The 22,276-nt window shown below is 37.0% G+C and overlaps 1 protein-coding gene across 5 annotated transcripts in view; it reads left to right on the top strand.

Moving 5' to 3' along the window:
• LOC143250445 (cyclin-dependent kinase 8-like) overlaps nt 1-22,276 on the top strand; it is a 68,527-nt gene that overhangs the window by 26,625 nt on the left and 19,626 nt on the right. For all 5 annotated transcript variants that reach the window (XR_013028195.1, XR_013028194.1, XM_076500985.1 and 2 more), the window contains exons 8-10: nt 333-476; nt 813-882; nt 1,255-1,327. Coding sequence is in view for 3 of the 5 variants with exons in the window: in XM_076500985.1 (XP_076357100.1) it covers nt 333-476; nt 813-882; nt 1,255-1,327 (287 nt within the window). In the remaining 2 variants the exon portion in view is untranslated. The remainder of the gene's footprint in view (nt 1-332; nt 477-812; nt 883-1,254; nt 1,328-22,276) is intronic.

Genomic DNA, 22,276 nt, shown 5'->3' with positions numbered 1-22,276 from the left:
AGAGTTTTGCTTGTTTTAGTAGATTTCAATTTATAATATTTCTGTGTGTCTTATTCTTTAGGAGAAGATTATAATTAGTAAGTTTTAAATATTTACCACTTTAATCTTATAATTGTATAAATGTTTTTTAAGTTTTAATAAACAAAAATTGCTTCAAAATAATGGTTATTCAGAAACTTTTATTAGTGACATCATTATGCATGATGTTATTAGTTGCTTTATTGTAAAAATAGTAATAACATCATGACAGATACAGCAACTTTCTTTTAATATTTGAAATCTATACTTCTCATACTTTTTAGCCTGTTAGTAATATGGAACTTTTTTCTCAGATATATGGGCTATAGGTTGTATATTTGCTGAACTTCTGACTTCTGAACCAATATTTCACTGTCGACAAGAAGATATCAAAACTAGTAATCCATATCATCATGATCAACTTGATAGAATATTCAGTGTCATGGGATTTCCTCAAGGTTTGTTCTGTACTATGTTGCTCAGTGTCATGGGGTTTCCTCAAGATTTGTTCTGTACTATGTTGCTCAGTGTCATGGGGTTTCCTCAAGATTTGTTCTGTAATATATTGTCAAAATTTATTACATACTTTTCAATATTTCAGAACAGAGTGGGTGATGATTTTCTATATTTAGGTTTTTCAGGGTTTGAGTTTGTAGAAATGTCTTGAACTTATTCTAAATAGAATTTGTTATAGACAATCTCTATTGGAAAAGAACTAGAAAATATACAGGAAATCACATCATTATACTTAAAAATTAAAATTTGTTTTAAAGTAACTTTTATGTGTTTTCAAGAAAAAGAATGGGAGGATATAAAGAAAATGCCAGAACACGGAACTCTGTTAAAAGATTTCAAAAAATCACAGTAAGTTTCAAAACTTGTTTCATTAAAAGTATATTTAATACAGTGTAGTTAACAATTCTTGTTAAGAGAGATGTTACTAATCAGTAGAATAATTTCTGAAGGAGTAAATAATTTTAAAGCAGTCTAAGTTTCCTACTGTGTTAAGGTTTTCTTTAGAATTGTATTATATTGCCTTATATGTTATATTAAATGTGTTCAATGATTAGCTTATTATTGTAAGGGTTTCAGATTAATACAGTTTATGCAACTAGTATAATATATAACTTAACTAATACTTAGTAATACTATAGAGTGTGAGGCATTAATTTAAAAAGATTGTTTTTCTAGAAGAACCATGAATTTAAGTGTTCCAGGAAACACTTTTTTCTTTAGATATTCTAGCTGTTCACTGGTTAAGTATATGGACAAACACAAAGTTAAACAAGACTCCAAAGCTTTCTTATTGGTAAGTTAATTTTTCTGTCATGTGATTATAAAACTAGAATATTTAATGTGTCTTATTGGTCAGTTAATATTTTTGTCCATGCAGTTATATAACTAGAGTATCACTACACAACAATTTTGAAAAGTTTTTTCTGATTGTCACAGGTACCTGGTGGGTATGCACATATATAGTTTTGGTTTTGCTTCATCAAGTAGGATCTCTGAGAAATAGACAGTTAACTGTTTACCGGCAATAACGTGTTTAACTGCATTTATGTTTCTAAGTTCAACATAATTAAAAGTATTTTGCTCCTGATTTCCGTTTGTATTCAATGTCCGGTTTCATCATGTTGCAGTGTCCAACAGTAGTTAGCAAGCATTGATGGATTCCAATTGCCCTGATATCATTTTTCCATTGTAGCAATGTCCTGGTGAAACCTTTCACCGTGTTTGTCACTGACAGCACTGAGATTTGCAGGGAAGAAGTCCAAGTGCGAGTGGAGGAAATGAATCTTGAGTGTCATGTTGCACTTTATTGTTTTGTATGCTTTGAGAAGTTTGTCTACCAGGTGAATGTAATGTGGGGTTCTGTAATTATCAAGAAAATTGTCAACAACGTCTTTGAAGGCTTTCCAGGCAATCTTTTCTGGCCCAACTAACAGATCTTCGAACTGCTGATCACTCATAACATGTCTAATCTGAGGGCCAACAAAAATGCCCTTTTTGATCTTGGCCTCAGTTTTTCTTGGGAACATCTGTCTTAAATAATGAAAACCTTTACCTTCTTTGTTCATTGCTTTCATGAAACTCTTCATAAGTCCCAATTTTATGTGAAGAGGAGGCAAAAAATCTTTGACGGGTTGACAACTGGTTTACGCACCACATTTTTCTGTCCTGGAACTAACGTTTTACAGAGTGACCAGCTCTGTCTAGAATAATGTGACTCTTTGGCACGGCTGTCCCATTCACAGATGAAACAACAGTACTTTGTATAGCTGAGCTGCAGTCCTAATAACAGACCAACAACTTTCAGATCTTCACAGATATTCCAGTTGTACTTGCTGTACTGGATGTGCTTCAGCAACATTTCCATGTTCTCGTAGGTTTCTTATATGTGTGCTGCATAGCCAACAGGTATTGGAGGTTAAACATTGTCATTGTGTAACAGAATAGCTTTGAGGCTTAACATTGATGAATCAAGAAAGAGATGCCACTCTTGTGAGTCATGGTCACAACCCAAAGCAGAGAACAATCCTTTGATGTCAACACAAAAACAGAGATTGTCAACTTGTGCAAAGAATTTGGTTATATCATCTTGATGGCTTCGAAAAACAGAAATTTTCATACCTGGTGACAGCAAACACCATTCCTGCAGTCTCGAACCAGCAATTCGGCTTTTGCTTTTGAGAGACCCAAATATCTGACCAGATCGTTTTATTCTGACTGTGTTATGAGATGTGGATCGCCTGAGGAGCAGGGCTCAAAATCCAGATCAATGTCACTGCCAGTTCCCTGCATCGCAGTTTCTTTATCTGGTTCGTCTAAGGTCCATTCCTCTGGTGGTTTCAGAATTGGAAGACTGTCGTCATGCAGCATGTGTCTCATTGCTGAAGGCAGATTAGGGTATTCAATTGGCTTCTTGTTTTTGGCAGAGAAATCACACACATTAGTTAAACAGAAGTAACAGTATGTCACATGGTCTTTCTGTTGTCACCATATCATCAGGACAGCAAATGGCATTGTCTTTTGAATGCCTCTGAGCCAAGCTCTCAGACAGACAGCACAGGTCGCACAATAAATGTGAGGTGCCCATTCCTGGTCTTTATTATCAATTTTATATTCGAAGTACAGATGATATGCTTTCTTCACAAGAGCAGTCATTCAGCGTCTCTGATGAACAAGCGTATACTCACCACAAATGTAGCAGAATGTATCATGGCTGTTACGACATTGACAAGACATATTGACCGACACCAATCGTCCTGTAAAACATCTATAACGTCCAGCTTACTTGTTACAGTGATACTGAGGCAAAGCTATATTCTGAAACAATACGTAACCACTATAAGGTCTATATTAATGCAATGAGCAGCATCTGTGTATGCAAGCCATTTTTATAGCCTGCTGAGACAGTGTCAAGCTGGCTCCAGCCTGCCCAGGCATGTCTGGGCTGCATACTTCCATAGAATAGCTTCCAACGTGGCCTGATTTCATGCCTAGACATGCCCAGACTGCACAAAACATTGTTCATAGGTCTCTTACAGAAACAAAAATTTTTGGACACAGATATTAGAAAAAAACATGACAAAACTGACGATTTCGATGAAACGGTACATGATGGGCAAATTTGGATGTGATAATCTATAAGGAACACACAACAGTGTTCAAGAAGCAAAAACTTTGTTGTGCAGTGTATTTAACATCTTATTGGTAAGTTAATATTTTCTGTCATGTGGTTATATAACTATAATAGTTAACTTCTTATTGGTAAATTAATATTTTCTGTCATGTGATTATGTAACTAGAATATTTAACCTCTTATTGGTAGGTTAATATTTTTTGTCACATGACTATATAACTAGAATATTTAACCCCTTATTGGTAAGATAATATTTTCTGTGATGTGGTTATATAACTAGAATATTTAATGTCTTATTGGTAACTTAATATTTTCTGTCATGTGGTTATATAACTGAAATATCAAACGTTTTATTGGTAAGTTAATATTTTATGTTGTGGTTATATAACTACAATAATTAAGATCTTATTGGTAAACTAATATTTGCTGTCATGTGGTTATGTAACTAGAATATTTAATGTCTTATTGGCAAATTAATATTCATAAAAACAGTGGTAACACACCATCATACAAATGCACTAATACTTAACAACATACAAAAAGAGACAACTAGTTTTAGCAGACCAAGTTTGTCTTTATCTTAGTTAAACTGTTCTCAGCATTTTGTATGTTAATGCTGAAAATGTTCCAGAACAATAAACATTCACTAATGCTCATAGAGTGCAAAAACTGGTTTAAAAATTACTTAAAAATATACTCTTCAAAAAAAGAAATGCAAAAGGCAAAATTTGAGACAAATTGTTAACAAGTTTATTCTGGGTAGTTCTGTATGACGTGTGAAACTTTGCACATTCACTGCTGAACATCCAAAGTCTGCAAAGGCGAAGTCCACGCTTACTAGTTGAAGTTTAACGTCACTCAACGTCAATAACGAGTATGCCCCCCGTGAGCATCAATAACTGCTTGGTATCTCCTGCCCATGGAAGCAATGAGATGATGAATCACATCCTGTGGAATGGCTGTCCATTCAGCCTGCAAAGCTGCTGCAAGCTGAGGTAGAGTCTGCGGTTGAGGTTGTCGCCATCGCAGACGTCGGTCCAACTCGTCCTAAAGATGTTCGATGGGGTTTAAATCTGGTGATCTGGAGGGCCAGGGAAGAACGTTGATGTTGTGGTGTCTCAAGAAGACAGTGGTGAGTCAGGCTGTGTGAGGACGGGCATTGTCATGTTGAAAAACGTCGTTGACGTTCACCATGATGGGTTGCACATGGGGCCTAAGAATCTTGTCGACGTATCGTTGAGCCGTAAGATTCCCTCAAATGTGCGAAAGGTCTGTTCTGGCATTGTAGGCGATGGCAGCCCACATCATGATGCTGCCACAACCATATCTGTCAATATCCTGCACACAGTTTGCTGCAAAACGTTCACCTCAGCGACGGTAAACAGGGTCCTTCCATCCTGCCTATGAAGCATAAAACGTGATTCATCGCTGAACCAAACATGCCTCCATCGTCGATGAGGCCATACCCAATGTGCCCGAGTTCGCTGCAGCCATGTTTGATGATGTTGCTGGGTGAGGATGATTCCTCTGACTGGACGTCGAGGTCGGATTCCTGCATCTCGTAGATGGTTGCGTATGGTCTGATCGGAAATCCTACGCAGCCCTGGTATGGTTGAGGCAGTAGACGTCGCAGTGGTGGTCCTATCCCGAAGGTGACGTAACTGGATGTAGCGATCTTGTGCGGGCGTGGTCACACGAGGTCTGCCAGATCGTGGACGGTCACGAGTTGATATATGTTGTTGGTGACAATTCAATAGCCTTGTGATGGTGCTTGGGTGGACATTCACAGCTCTGGCAACATCTGATCGAGATTCGCCTGCTTCCAAGCGACCAATGGCGTTGTTGCGTTGTGCTTCAGTCAGTCTTGGCGTAACTGTATTGCGTGTCGGTGGCTTAACACTGAGCTATGGAAACCGAGAACCCGTCACTTTTATAGGGATATTGCACATGTTGCACTTGCAGAACATGCAGATCTCTCACACAAGTTTATTGGACACGAATGCATTTTGGCAAAAAATCCAATGTTTTCCTTTGTTTTCAAAGTGCACAACTTTTATTGTCATTTTGGTCTGCAATCAGTGCCTTAACACGTGTAACATCACATACTCTGAGCTTGTAACGTTATTACATATATTTCTCTTTAAAATAAAACAAATATCCCTTTGCGTTTCCTTTTTTGAAGAGTACAGTTTATTTCTAATCTCATTTCATTTTTGAGTATGTTGTGATACACATTTCACTTATGAACAACAAATATTCACATAGAGTGCAAAAACTGGTTTAAAAATTACTTAAAAATAGTTTATTTCTAATCTCATTTCATTATTGAGTATGTTGTGATACACATTTCACTTATGAACTGGAATGTAAGGACCTAATACCTTTTTTTTTGATGGTTTTATTTTCTTGAAATTTCTATTTTCTGCAGTAATTCCAAATCCAAAAATATCTATTTGTTTCCATTATTTACAGACTTTTCACAAAATTACTCATGTACTTTGGCAAAACTGAATAATTTTCATTGAAAATGGGTGACGTATTGTTATGCTTAAAATGTTGACAACCACTGGCTGTAAACCAATTGTGACATGAGAGTCTTATCTGTCATTCTAGAATCCATGAGAAATGCACCACTAGTATATGAACGGTTAACTGGCCACACAGTGTATTGTTTCTGGATAGTATTTGTTTGGGCATATGCTTTAATATTACTTTTTTCTTTTCAATATTATTTATTTGCTGCTATGACAAGAATAGGTTGTGTAAATTACTCAAACGTATTCTGTTATATTTGTGGTTAAAAAACAAAACAAGCATATTATAGGTATTTTGTACTAAAACAAGACAAATCATGGGCTGCACACGAGGTTTGTATCAAAGAATTGAAACAGTGGACCAAAAGTCTTTGCCTTTTAGAATTATAGCACTCTGCCATGAGTCAAGAAACCATGGGAATGACTGCTATTTTACCTCGTAATATTCAAGGCTACAATGCTTGAAATAGAAAGGAAATTTCTTATCCAAACCTTCAGTGTGCTATAAGACCTGTTGCTCAGAAACCTGAATTCATTCCACCAATCTGGTGTAAGACCTGTTGCTCAGGAACCTGATGTACCTGTGCTCACTCCATCAATCTGGTGTAAGACCTGTTGCTCAGGAACCTAATATACCTGTATCTACTCCGCCATGGACCTGATGTATCCGTATCTACTCCACCAGATACTCTTCATACAATTTATGATAGTGATTGGTTTACAACCTGAAACATCTGGTGATCCACAACTTTTCACAAAAGGGAGATCTTTAATAATTTGGTCAGAGATTTGGGGTTCCAGACTTCAGGCTGAGAACTTGCTTTCTCCAGGGACATCATTTTACTGGTACAGAAATCATGAGAAAGAGTTTTTACCATACTTTTTACAAGAAGGTTCATTGATTTATTGCAACAATATTGCTGAATTAACACCAATGCTAGGAGCTGCAGTCTATGAACCAAGTGAGTAGCAATTGTTCATTGGTTTCTCCAAAAGAAGTCTGAAAGTGTTCTCCTTCACCATGGCAACATAGGTACCTGTTTTGTAATGGATTTATCATTATATATTTATTTTAGGACTTATGCTTGTTTTCTTTTTTTGCATGTGACATACATTCTTGTCTGTGCATTGCACAAATCTCACCTGTTCTTGAAATTTGTAGAGGATTCTTGGCAGTGAGAATCAACAATATTTGTTTTACAAAATCGTTGTTGAAATTTCTACAAACTTGCATGATCCATATAAAATTATCAAGATGAGAGACAGAATATTATTATTGGTCAGCTACAGTCAGTGTACTCTAGGCCTTTGAAGCTACTACTGTAATTAATACCTATTAACTGGAAAACTACATAATTTGATCAGGAATGCCACAGATTTTGAACATTACAAACTGTTTAACTTTAGTGAATTACTTTGGATGTTATTATTTCTATAAGAACATTAAATATCTTTGCCAGAACAAGTGAGCTTGTAAGACTGTGAGGCTAGCCAAGAGAAGATATCATTAGCTTAGGTGAGGTGTAACAAAATGAACTCAGAATTAATTTCCTCATTATGGATCTGGACCATCAGTAAAATATTCATTTCTAGACCAGATAGAAGATTTCATACACTTTGTAAATTTGTAAAACTAATATATATAAACCATCATTTGTAATAACTATAAGTAGTAACTTATTATATATATATATATATATATTATAGTTTGTATGTAAAAATATATTTACGCTAAATAAAATTGAGTGTATCAATCTTGTTGGCAAATATCATAAATTTGATACATATTAACAGTTAATTAACTTCTAAATTCTGGCTATTTGAATTAGTAATATATTAAGATATGTAACCTAGTAAATTGGATACTTGTCCAATATAAATACAAGGAACATCATTGGATACTTTGTGGAAACTTAAAAGTTCTTTGTATGTTGTTGAGTCAGTAATCCATTCATTCAAATTCTGATATGGTACTTTACATTCTCTCACAAGATTAGCTGTTCCCTTCCAGTGCTGCACACTCTAAGTGAACTTTTTCTTTATGGATGCCACAAGCCTTCTAATCCCTCCTATTGAATTGCAAGATTTCAACATATTTCTCATGTAAGTCATTGTGCATCACATCCTAACCAGCTGTCACCTCTCGTTTGGCAGCATTTGAATTTGAATGTGCTGTTTTGTGGGCTTAGTGCTTCCTGTTTGACTTTCAGTTACTTACAGAGTGGTTACTTTTTACTTAATTTACTTTTATTCAACCATATTTGTATATTAGTATTTATCAGTTAATTTTTGTTGCTTTATTTCTGCACCAAACTTTGGTAAACCTTTTTTATCCATTTTTTTCCAAAGTTAACATTACCTATTTATAAGTTACAATAGTAACCAGTGTTTTTCTCACACCTCAATTGTAGGCAACATAATAGTGGATTTATCTGCTTTTATATGTGAATAGATTAAATGTTACATTGGACAACATTTGTCTCCACTTTTCTCCTGAGCCAGGGCAGGCTGATGAGGACTTTGATCATCTCTTTCTGCCTCTATAGTTTGCCATTTCCTTCTGTTCTCAAACTAATGAATCTCCTAGGCTTAATTTGGCCTTCATGGATTTGTATCTTAGGTTTGTGATGTTTTATCACTTTCATCTAGTTCTTATTAACCTTATTGCATGAACCATCTTCCAACCATTTTGTGTTTTCCCCTTCCTGATATTCAGGTTTCTACTGATCAGTTTGCTTCGTAATTAAATAATGGGATGAACATGTTGCACCTAACAACTGCTGCTGTAAAATGAATAGCTTGCATGGTGGTAAGAAAGGACAAACCAAACAGAAGTTCTTGGGGGACTTTACTCTCAAATTAAATGTCAGTCTTGCACGTGCCCAATGTTTCTGCTTGTGTCTTATCTTTACCACTCTCTTACAGTATCTCTATTCGATACATTTCTCTTATTTCAGGTTCTCCACAGAAATCCTAAGTGGTTTTCTGTATATACCCTGCCTTTTCTCTCCTTGACTGTAGCCCATGTATTATCATCTGATGTTACATATGTGATTTCTTTCTTGTTGGGATCTTGTAGGTCATGATGCCATATTGAATCAGGTTTGTTTATCCTCAACATATACCTCACAGATTTACATGTAGACCCATTTGTGTCTTTGATATAGTTCTGGGAACTGTTGAGCCTCAGGTAACATTGATCTACTAACAATCCACCTTTATGAATATTGTAGCCTATTTATCTCAGTCAGAGCCTCCAATGTTCATTTCTCATTCTTCACCTTCCCAGCCTTTACCTGTTTCTTCTACTCAGGGCACTTTTCATCACTTTCAGTTTCTTCATTGCTGGTATCCCTTCATTGACAATCAATGGGTGCTTCAGATACTGTCAGAAGAATTCATTGTTCAGTTTCTTTCCCTATCTCTAGGTTTCTCCTTTCCCCATTAACTTTTCTTCTCCTTGAGATCCTGTGTTTTGGGAATTGCTTGTGCAGAGGGCAATAAAACCTCTTCCCCATCCTTTCTCACCTGAAGGAAACTGGGAATTGGCAGCCAGTAATCAAATTATTGCACCTTTACCAGTTTCACTGTGTAGTCTTTTCTCACCCTAAGATGAACATTTTCTCGAAGGTTGTGAATGGCAAAAATAGATTTCTTCAATGCTGATCTACATATACTAATATCATCTCAGCTTTGTCATTATCTTTACTTTATTCATCTTGGGGTAGTTTACCAATTTTGGTCTCTACTCTTTGGACTTGTTTTAGCACATTACATGAGTTTTGAAATAGTTTGGGCTATTGCATTTCATCTCCGTGCTCTGGGGCTGTGATTTCATTATTAGGTGGGCAACTGGAATTTTCTGGCTCATTCTGAACAGGAATCAGCCAGTGATATATGGCAGCTTCTATCTGTAGTGACTCTGGTAGGCTGGTTTATCAAATTGGAAAAGCCCTTCTTCAGAACCACTGAATATCTTGTCCATTTGGGAATCTTTTTCAACATGAATATCAGTTGAGCACTGTCTTCTCCCTTATGACTTCATTCACTGCAGCTTTGGTTTACCACACCCTTTTGTCTCATTCACTTATTTCTCATGAGGTTCTCTCACTTATGGGGATGTGGTCTTCCATTACATCACTGGTCCCTCTCAATCATGCCTGTACAAGATGTCTTCAGCGGGTGCTTCATGAACAATATAACATTGTTTGGGATCTTTTTACTCACATTTCCCTTTGTTTTGCTTTACAAGACAATCTTTATTGGTGGCTGGATGAAACCTTTACATTGGTGGTCATGCATGCTTTCTCTAGATCTGTATCTTTTCACAATGTATCACTTCAGGGATAGGGGCATGGTTAAATCACCAGGAGGGTTTGGGCCATTGGTCTGCTGATGAAAGTACTTTGCATATCAATGTTCTAGCACTTCTAGCCATACATCAAGCATTGCAACACTTTCTTCTGCTCATCTGCCACTGTCTGGTGATGGTTTATTCAGCTAAACCTATGGTGATAGCTCATACCAACTACCAAGGAGCATCTGGTCCTGAGATCTGTGTTTTGAGCATTGGATCTATTATACTGAGCTTAAGCACATCACATTCACATTATTGCATTTCAAGGGACAGGTGATTTCAGTCTAGTTACAGATAGTCTTTCATGCCCTAACCATCTATATCTTATGGAGTGGGTATTAGATTTCCTCGTTTTCAAGGATCTAAGGATTTTGTCATTTGTGAGTTCTCCCCATACAGATGTCTTTGCTATGGGCTGCAAAACTAAGTTGCATATCTTTTAATCATCTGTACCTCATTCACAGACTCTGGCAGTAGATATCTTCAGCTAGGATTGGTCACAAGAACCCACTCATCTAATTACTTCACTGAGTGATTTATTTTGTCCACTCTACTTAATGCTCCTTATTAGCCAGCTCAGCCTCATTTTCCAAGGTTACAATGTCTGCTCCCCTTACACTTTATCATCAACCTTGATCATATGCCCCACGTTCCTACTTTTACATCTGCATTTTCATGTCTTGATTTTGTTAGGTCTCTGGCAAGGCAGTCTGGTTTCACATGGCAAGTCATTTCCTTGTTAGCTAGTTTCATCCATCCATTTTCCACAGAGGTGTACCAACAAAAGTGGAAGTTATTTCACTGTTCTTTTGGTCTACTGCCAGGGGGCTTCCTGCTGTTGAGTATACTGGGGATTATGTGGGTTTTTGGCCTCCTCACTTTCTGGATATCAACTGGCCTTATCCCATATCATTTTCCTGATACTTGAGAGTTTTTCTACCATGCTCATGAATTCCTTCTGTATAAATTGCCCTCCCAGTTATCCTGCCCTTCCAGATTGGGACATTAAGGTGGTCCTATATTCCCTTACTTTACTTCCTTTTGAACCATTTTTCTTCACGTCCCATGTTTCATCTTTCCTTCTTTTCTTAGCCTGTGGATGTTGAAGGTCAGATTTGTTTGCCATTGACATATCACATGCATTTTATCACTTTACCCATCTTCTCCTTTATCTGGATTGTTCATTTGTTCTGAAGACCTCAATGGCTCAGGGGGGGGGGGATGGTACCTCCTTTTATCTTATTTCCCTTCCTTCTATTTGACATTTTTACTCTCGACTAGATCCAGATAGGCTTCTGTGTCTCATCAGGGCTTTTTATTGTTACATAGCCTGTACTGCTGCCTTCAAAGGTACATGGTTCTAACTCTATCCTTCAGCAGTACTTCTCCTTCCTGATCTTTCACCTTCTACACTTGTTAGTTGGATACACTTTTGTTAGATTTATCTCTTCTTCCTCCCAGACTTTGGTCCATATGTCCTCCCATCAGGTCCAACACCTTACTTTTCCTTTGTTCCTTGTTTTTGTTGTTGAATGGCAATTCTGAAATCCAGCATGTGAACCAATCCCAATATGTTCATTTCCCACTATCTGTATCATATCCTGGATTATTCTGTGTTGGGGTTTCACTTGTCACCTTGGCCATTCTTCAGACTTCAGTGTGAATTTAACTGGTAAGTTTTTATTTTTACTTTATTTCTTTATTTGCCTATCACATGGATCCTGCTTGGTGGCAAGTGGTGCCTGACCAGATTTTCTTCAACTTTAAAATTGCACCGTATCTGAAGTTATAAGTTCCATACACTGAAAATGTATTTCTGGTAAGTGCTTACCCTCCTCTCACATTTTCCACTCTTTCTTATCACATTTCTCCAATGCTGACGTTTTCTGCCAAACTTTGAAGTGATAGTTTGGCACATGCTTCTATTAGTGAGGATGTGACACATGATGGTTTGCATGAGAGACATGTTTGGATGGTGTAGTTCTAACAGGGGCAAGTGATAATCTTGTGGTGTGTCTAAAGAAAAATTGTTTGTATAGAGGGCAGCACTAAACAGGTATAGCTAATCTTGTGAGAGGAGGTAAGTACCTGTTGGAAGTGAATATTCAGTATAGAAAATATAATTTTTCCATGTTTTCGTGTGAATGGATCAGTGGAGCATGAACTCAGTACTGGATAAAGAAGTAACAACCACACATTATCAGCCTGATACCAGGATTGAAAAACATTGAATGGGAAAGCATGTTTGTCCTTTGATAGATTGTTTAGGCAAGAGTATTCATGATGAAACTTTGTAGAATGGATGGCAACTGTCTGCTGTGGAGACACAACTGTAGAGGACGACATTTTGAAAGTCTTCCACCTTTCATCTTCAGGTTTGTTCTGTTACTTCAGCCTCACATAAAACTAAGCTAGATGAAGCCCTAGACAAAGGTGAAAACTGTTTCCAGTATCTTTGTGGGTAATTTCCCTCATAGATAGAAACAAGAAGGAATTTTTCTTGGACCTCAGATCAGGAAATTGACTTTGGATGAACAGTTTGAAAGGACAATGAGGAAAGTTGAAGAAGAAGCATGGATTGCCTTTAAAGATGTTAATGAAGATATTTTCAGTAGCAACAAGAACCCAACTTTTGAAGATGTTGTTAGTAACAACAAGAACCCAACTTTTGAAGATGCTGTTAGTAACAACAAGAACCCAACTTTTTGAAGATGTTGTTAGTAACAACAAGAACCCAACTTTTGAAGATGTCAGTAACAACAAGAACCCAACTATTGAAGATGTCAGTAACATGCTTGATAAATTCAGAGAGTTGAGTTGTAGTACAAGCTTGAAAGTTCATTTCTTACAATTGCACATTGACTATTTTCTATGAAAATCTTGGTGCTGTCAGCAAAGAAGAAGGGAAAAGGTTTCACCAAGGATGAAACTGGAGAGAGTGTATGAGGGAATGTGAAACATAGGCATGATAGCTGGTAACTGCTGGTCATTGAAATGAGATGCTCCAGACACAATACATAAATAAAGATGTAGATATCACAAAAACCAGGATGAATGAAGAGGGTTATTTGTTTGACATCAATGGTCTTTAATTTTCTTCAGTTTGCTTCTATTTTTGTTAACAAGCATAATAATAAAAAATAATTTGAACTAGGTAAATGTTTTTGCTTCACAATTTGTAAAAAAAATCCTTACATGAGAAGAAAATCAACATTTTTGAAAATTTGCATCACTGAATTACAGAAAATATGTTATTAAAATGAAAACAACTTTTATAAACTTTAAATTTGTAATTAGAATATTTATATATTTTTTTGTGTCTGTGTGGCTTTCTGAAGGTTGAAAGCTTAAAAGATTTAAATTCCAGAGTGTTTGTCAAATAGATTTCTTCAATGCTGATCTACATATACTAATATCATCTCAGCTTTGTCATTATCTTTACTTTATTCATCTTGGGGTAGTTTACCAATTTTGGTCTCTACTCTTTGGACTTGTTTTAGCACATTACATGAGTTTTGAAATAGTTTGGGCTATTGCATTTCATCTCCGTGCTCTGGGGCTGTGATTTCATTATTAGGTGGGCAACTGGAATTTTCTGGCTCATTCTGAACAGGAATCAGCCAGTGATATATGGCAGCTTCTATCTGTAGTGACTCTGGTAGGCTGGTTTATCAAATTGGAAAAGCCCTTCTTCAGAACCACTGAATATCTTGTCCATTTGGGAATCTTTTTCAACATGAATATCAGTTGAGCACTGTCTTCTCCCTTATGACTTCATTCACTGCAGCTTTGGTTTACCACACCCTTTTGTCTCATTCACTTATTTCTCATGAGGTTCTCTCACTTATGGGGATGTGGTCTTCCATTACATCACTGGTCCCTCTCAATCATGCCTGTACAAGATGTCTTCAGCGGGTGCTTCATGAACAATATAACATTGTTTGGGATCTTTTTACTCACATTTCCCTTTGTTTTGCTTTACAAGACAATCTTTATTGGTGGCTGGATGAAACCTTTACATTGGTGGTCATGCATGCTTTCTCTAGATCTGTATCTTTTCACAATGTATCACTTCAGGGATAGGGGCATGGTTAAATCACCAGGAGGGTTTGGGCCATTGGTCTGCTGATGAAAGTACTTTGCATATCAATGTTCTAGCACTTCTAGCCATACATCAAGCATTGCAACACTTTCTTCTGCTCATCTGCCACTGTCTGGTGATGGTTTATTCAGCTAAACCTATGGTGATAGCTCATACCAACTACCAAGGGAGCATCTGGTCCTGAGATCTGTGTTTTTGAGCATTGGATCTATTATACTGAGCTTAAGCACATCACATTCACATTATTGCATTTCAAGGGACAGGTGATTTCAGTCTAGTTACAGATAGTCTTTCATGCCCTAACCATCTATATCTTATGGAGTGGGTATTAGATTTCCTCGTTTTCAAGGATCTAAGGATTTTGTCATTTGTGAGTTCTCCCCATACAGATGTCTTTGCTATGGGCTGCAAAACTAAGTTGCATATCTTTTAATCATCTGTACCTCATTCACAGACTCTGGCAGTAGATATCTTCAGCTAGGATTGGTCACAAGAACCCACTCATCTAATTACTTCACTGAGTGATTTATTTTGTCCACTCTACTTAATGCTCCTTATTAGCCAGCTCAGCCTCATTTTCCAAGGTTACAATGTCTGCTCCCCTTACACTTTATCATCAACCTTGATCATATGCCCCACGTTCCTACTTTTACATCTGCATTTTCATGTCTTGATTTTGTTAGGTCTCTGGCAAGGCAGTCTGGTTTCACATGGCAAGTCATTTCCTTGTTAGCTAGTTTCATCCATCCATTTTCCACAGAGGTGTACCAACAAAAGTGGAAGTTATTTCACTGTTCTTTTGGTCTACTGCCAGGGGGCTTCCTGCTGTTGAGTATACTGGGGATTATGTGGGTTTTTGGCCTCCTCACTTTCTGGATATCAACTGGCCTTATCCCATATCATTTTTCCTGATACTTGAGAGTTTTTTCTACCATGCTCATGAATTCCTTCTGTATAAATTGCCCTCCCAGTTATCCTGCCCTTCCAGATTGGGACATTAAGGTGGTCCTATATTCCCTTACTTTACTTCCTTTTGAACCATTTTTCTTCACGTCCCATGTTTCATCTTTCCTTCTTTTCTTAGCCTGTGGATGTTGAAGGTCAGATTTGTTTGCCATTGACATATCACATGCATTTTATCACTTTACCCATCTTCTCCTTTATCTGGATTGTTCATTTGTTCTGAAGACCTCAATGGCTCAGGGGGGGGGGGATGGTACCTCCTTTTATCTTATTTCCCTTCCTTCTATTTGACATTTTTACTCTCGACTAGATCCAGATAGGCTTCTGTGTCTCATCAGGGCTTTTTATTGTTACATAGCCTGTACTGCTGCCTTCAAAGGTACATGGTTCTAACTCTATCCTTCAGCAGTACTTCTCCCTTCCTGATCTTTCACCTTCTACACTTGTTAGTTGGATACACTTTTTGTTAGATTTATCTCTTCTTCCTCCCAGACTTTGGTCCATATGTCCTCCCATCAGGTCCAACACCTTACTTTTTCCTTTGTTCCTTGTTTTTGTTGTTGAATGGCAATTCTGAAATCCAGCATGTGAACCAATCCCAATATGTTCATTTCCCACTATCTGTATCATATCCTGGATTATTCTGTGTTGGGGTTTCACTTGTCACCTTGGCCATTCTTCAGACTTCAGTGTGAATTTAACTGGTAAGTTTTTATTTTTACTTTATTTCTTTATTTGCCTATCACATGGATCCTGCTTGGTGGCAAGTGGTGCCTGACCAGATTTTCTTCAACTTTAAAATTGCACTGTATCTGAAGTTATAAGTTCCATACACTGAAAATGTATTTCTGGTAAGTGCTTACCCTCCTCTCACATTTTCCACTCTTTCTTATCACATTTCTCCAATGCTGACGTTTTCTGCCAAACTTTGAAGTGATAGTTTGGCACATGCTTCTATTAGTGAGGATGTGACACATGATGGTTTGCATGAGAGACATGTTTGGATCGTGTAGTTCTAACAGGGGCAAGTGATAATCTTGTGGTGTGTCTAAAGAAAAATTGTTTGTATAGAGGGCAGCACTAAACAGGTATAGCTAATCTTGTGAGAGGAGGTAAGTACCTGTTGGAAGTGAATATTCAGTATAGAAAATATAATTTTTCCATGTTTTTCGTGTGAATGGATCAGTGGAGCATGAACTCAGTACTGGATAAAGAAGTAACAACCACACATTATCAGCCTGATACCAGGATTGAAAAACATTGAATGGGAAAGCATGTTTGTCCTTTGATAGATTGTTTAGGCAAGAGTATTCATGATGAAACTTTGTAGAATGGATGGCAACTGTCTGCTGTGGAGACACAACTGTAGAGGACGACATTTTGAAAGTCTTCCACCTTTCATCTTCAGGTTTGTTCTGTTACTTCCGCCTCACATAAAACTAAGCTAGATGAAGCCCTAGACAAAGGTGAAAACTGTTTCCAGTATCTTTGTGGGTAATTTCCCTCATAGATAGAAACAAGAAGGAATTTTTCTTGGACCTCAGATCAGGAAATTGACTTTGGATGAACAGTTTGAAAGGACAATGAGGAAAGTTGAAGAAGAAGCATGGATTGCCTTTAAAGATGTTAATGAAGATATTTTCAGTAGCAACAAGAACCCAACTTTTTGAAGATGTTGTTAGTAACAACAAGAACCCAACTTTTTGAAGATGTTGTTAGTAACAACAAGAACCCAACTTTTTGAAGATGTTGTTAGTAACAACAAGAACCCAACTTTTGAAGATGTCAGTAACAACAAGAACCCAACTATTGAAGATGTCAGTAACATGCTTGATAAATTCAGAGAGTTGAGTTGTAGTACAAGCTTGAAAGTTCATTTCTTACAATTGCACATTGACTATTTTCTATGAAAATCTTGGTGCTGTCAGCAAAGAAGAAGGGAAAAGGTTTCACCAAGGATGAAACTGGAGAGAGTGTATGAGGGAATGTGAAACATAGGCATGATAGCTGGTAACTGCTGGTCATTGAAATGAGATGCTCCAGACACAATACATAAATAAAGATGTAGATATCACAAAAACCAGGATGAATGAAGAGGGTTATTTGTTTGACATCAATGGTCTTTAATTTTCTTCAGTTTGCTTCTATTTTTGTTAACAAGCATAATAATAAAAAATAATTTGAACTAGGTAAATGTTTTTGCTTCACAATTTGTAAAAAAAATCCTTACATGAGAAGAAAATCAACATTTTTGAAAATTTGCATCACTGAATTACAGAAAATATGTTATTAAAATGAAAACAACTTTTATAAACTTTAAATTTGTAATTAGAATATTTATATATTTTTTTGTGTCTGTGTGGCTTTCTGAAGGTTGAAAGCTTAAAAGATTTAAATTCCAGAGTGTTTGTCAAGTAGAAACCTTTCTTAATGAAGAAAAGATTGGTATTCTATACATCAGAGTTAATATGGTGTAGAGAGTTGGATGTTTTGAGTAGGTTAATTATGTACTTATATTTTATACGAAACTTGAGATGATGAAGTTATTGATACATTTGAAACAACAACAAAGAAAAAAATTGTAATATGACATCCAATTCATGAATGTCATTACACATGTTTACTACTTCTTTCAGGTTACATTCACTCACCAACTGGAGCTGTCTCCTTCTTTGCAGTTGAACCTAATCTTCACTTCTCAAGTTGATACAACAGCTTAAGACATTTTTTTTGTGCATTTCAAAATATTTCTTACAATTCACTGTTGTTCTGAATATTTTAATTTGATTGTGAATTCACAATTTATTATTATGTCTACAATGGCTACCAAAGATACCTACATTCAACAACCTGTGACAGTGGCTGCAGGTGTGTGTTAGTTGTCAGAGGAAGTGTCATCTGTAGTTCGTTGGGAGATGGCTTCTTTCATGTTGGCCAAGGGCTCTCCCAATTGGCAAGCAATACTGCTATTACCTTAGGACTTTCAAGAAGATGATGCAGACTTGGACAACTCCCTCCTTTTCATTTACTTTGCAGGCATGTTCTTGGTCTGTTGAAACATCTACACCTCATCCAACATTTTTAAGACTTGATAAGACAAATATGTCTCCTAGTTAGTTGATTTCTCTCTCTCCTTAATACCTACAACACCTAGTTCTGAGTTGCATTTGCACCCTTTGCCTGATATTGGGGTTTCATGCCAAATGTTTTGCAGATCAGTTATGTGCCTGGGATTAGTACACCATGTCCTTATGTCTTGTGCACATCATTTATGTGCCTGGGGTTAGTACACCATGCCCTTATGTCTTGCAGAGTCTAATGTGCATGCACAACAACTTGATTCGCTCCTTCCCTTCTGGGGTTTGGACGTGATGACTCCGTACATTTTTCTGAAACATAATTTTCTAAGCTCAGTTTCTCTCTTACAACACTGCTTTCTTATTTTTCATCCACTTACCTGTTATCCATTGTTCAACTAAGGGTTTTTTTGGGAGAAGCACATACCCTCCTTCTCACCAACTTTCCAGATTGTCTTCACCTGCCCTATCTCTTCATAGTTGACTCTTGTGTTGCTGGGATCTCTTGGGTTGGGATGTATCTCTTCCCAACTTCTTTGCAAGATATTTTGTGAAATCTATGATCAGTGGTGGACTCTCAGACACATTGAAGTCTCATGTTGAAACCACTGGATTGTACACTTTCCTTGCTTCCCATTTTCCCAACCTCCTTCCTTTCCATTACCAGTTTCTCTGTCTCTCATGATGTTATTTACTGACATAAAGTATGACTTCAGTGTTAACAGTGACTACCCCCTATGGATTTGGATCCTGTGGAAACCAGGTTTGCTTGTTTCTAAGAAGTGTGAGTCTTTTATCACTGATCCTTGGGTCATTTGAGTTTTGTAAGAAATTCTCCCTTCTTTACCTACCACCTTATTTTCTGTATAGTTCCTCTTCCTCCCCCCACCAAGATCCTGTTTCCCATCAGTATCTCGTAGAAGCAGTTCAAGTCATTATCAAGGGTGCCATCAGCCATTTTTCTCCTGTGTTTCCAGGGTTCATTTCTCAAGTTTTTTTCTTTGTCATGTCAAAAGGACTAGGGATTGTCAATCAGTGAGTGATCTCTCTTACCTGAATTGTTTCCACAATATGCCTTGGTTCACCATGAATTCCTATACTTCAGATGGGTTTGCATGATAATCGGTGAATGGCTAATGCCTATCTTCACGTTCCTTTTGTTCAAATTTCACTTTGTTTTCTACATTTTGTTTACAAGAATTATATTTATCAATTCCAAACTTTTCCATTTTGGCTGAAATCAGTTCCCTATTCTTTTTTGTTGGGCATTCTGGCTGCTTGCTAAATTTTGTTTTCATTTTTGTACACTCAATTTGCACCATTTTATGGATAACTGGCTCCATTTTTCAAAGTGTCTTCTTTACACACCCAAATTCTCAAAAACGCTGATTGAATAGATTAATTCATCAATGTGGAGAAGTATATTGTCCATCCTATTCAATATTTTTGTCATTTAGGGGTGTTTTTGAACTCTTCTCTCAGTCACGCCTAGCCTTTTCTTTGTCTGTGATCCATGAAATTTTTATTTCATAGGGCACTAGAACCTTTCTTTGTATGTTTGAAAGGCTGTATTTATTTTGGGGACATGGGTATCACTAGAGGCATTTTTTCCCTCTGGGCTGTGCCCTTATGCATTGCTTGCAGTGGATACAAAAAGTTTTGTGGCACCTTATAAGGGATTTTCTGAATTTACAGATGTCCATTTCTGTTTTTCTTCAGTTTGACTACCTCTGGGGTTTAGACAAGGACAACACAACAATGGATGTACCTATTCCTTCTACCAGTCCAGATGGCCATGTCTTCATAGATGCCTCATTGTCAGAATGGGATGCATGCTGTATTAGCAGAAAATCTTGGGGTGTTGATCTTAGGAGAAGTTATGTATTCACATCAGTGTTCTAGTACTCTTTGTTGTTCATCAGGTGGGGGCTCATTTTCTTTCCTTGTTGCAGAGCATGACAGTTGTGATTCATTCTGTCAATTTGATGATTGTCTCTTACATCACCAGTCAATGGGGATTTGATTCCAATCCTTATGTTCCTACTCTTTTCTTTCTTCTGGACTCACAGCCATCATATTTGTTAGCTGGCTTACCATGTATTGGGTACTCTGAATCTTGTTGCATGTTGTCTGTCTATTCCTGACAAAATCCTACCCACAGAGTAGTTTCTCAACCTTCAGGTGTTCCATGTTCTCAGTTGGATACATCCAACCAGGGTTCAGTTGCCTCTCATTTGAATGCCAGGTTTCCTCTCTTTTGGATCCCAGTTCTATATCCTTTGGTCATAGATGCATTCAGCCAGGATTGAATGGACTTTTATACGTACTCTCACATCTGTCTTCTACCCTGAGTAATTTCTCTCTTCCAGTTCATTCTGTGTTGGATGCTTCCAGTGGCTCCTTTCTGGATGGCACAAACTGTGGTTTCTGTCCCTTCTTCAGGATCAACTTCCATTACCTGTCTCTCTTTCCCAGTCTCTTTTCTGGTAACCTCATTCAGGGGTTCTTAATCTATCTGTTTCCATATGCCAGCTTCAAGTGTAGTTTGTGTACAGTCTCTTGCAAGGGCTTTGAGACTATCCATGTGTAATATCTCTGTTGTCTCACTTGTCTGTTCCTCATTCATATCTGTATTTCAATGTAAGTGGAAAATTTTCCTTTGTTAGTTGTGGATTCTTCCCTTCTTTAGATATCCATCTTTACTTAGTTGTTTGTCCTTACAACCATTGTGAGCTACAGGATGATAGTGGTCCTTTCATCTCCCTTTTATTTTTGCCATGTTTTTTTTTCTGTAGTTAATTGCCTTCTTTTCATATCCCATATATACTTCTGCTCCAATCTGAATTGTCTCCTGTTTCCAATCTTTGCTTTATTGTGTTGCATGTCATGCACAGCACCCTTCTGTGGCTCTCCCTTGCATTTAGTGCCCTTACTGATTGGTTTCTCCAGGTTATCCATATTGTGTATTCCTCCCTTCCTACTGAATCTTGTCACTTGTCATATGTGTCATCCCATCTGATCAATCACCTCTAAGTGTCTTTGGCTGATCATTTCTATTTCTTTTAACTCCATTTCCACATTTTTAGTGGAGTCAGAAAAGGGATTTGTAATTTGAGAAAACATTCTGCAGACACTATTTCTAGCCTTGTTTACTTTTTAGAGTCCCTAGTTGTGGGCTTTAAAGTGTAACCTTTACACTTTGATTCAACTTGCTTCTGTACATTTTGAATGATCTCTATTTCCTCTTTTCAAAGTAAGAATTTTCAATAGTCTTGTTTTACTTATTTTGTTGCTTTTCTATTTCACTAGGAACAACAAACTTACTGTAAAAGGTGGTTTAAACACAAGATCTTAAGAGTTTGAGCATCCATATCTGCTCCTGATTATTCAAAATTATTTTATATGTGTGAAGTTTTCAAAACTAAAATAAATCTGTATGTGTGTGAGAGTACTATACCATTATATATCTATTGTACTGAAACACTGGGTGAGTGTAAGGATACTATATCATTATATATCTATTGTACTGAAACATTGGGTGAGTGTAAGGATACTATATCATTAAATATCTATTGTACT

This window comes from Tachypleus tridentatus, chromosome 5, assembly GCF_004210375.1.
Source record: "Tachypleus tridentatus isolate NWPU-2018 chromosome 5, ASM421037v1, whole genome shotgun sequence".
Lineage (NCBI taxonomy): Eukaryota > Metazoa > Arthropoda > Merostomata > Xiphosura > Limulidae > Tachypleus > Tachypleus tridentatus.
Note: the sequence above shows the minus strand (reverse complement) of the source record. Positions and strands in the feature narration are given on the sequence as shown.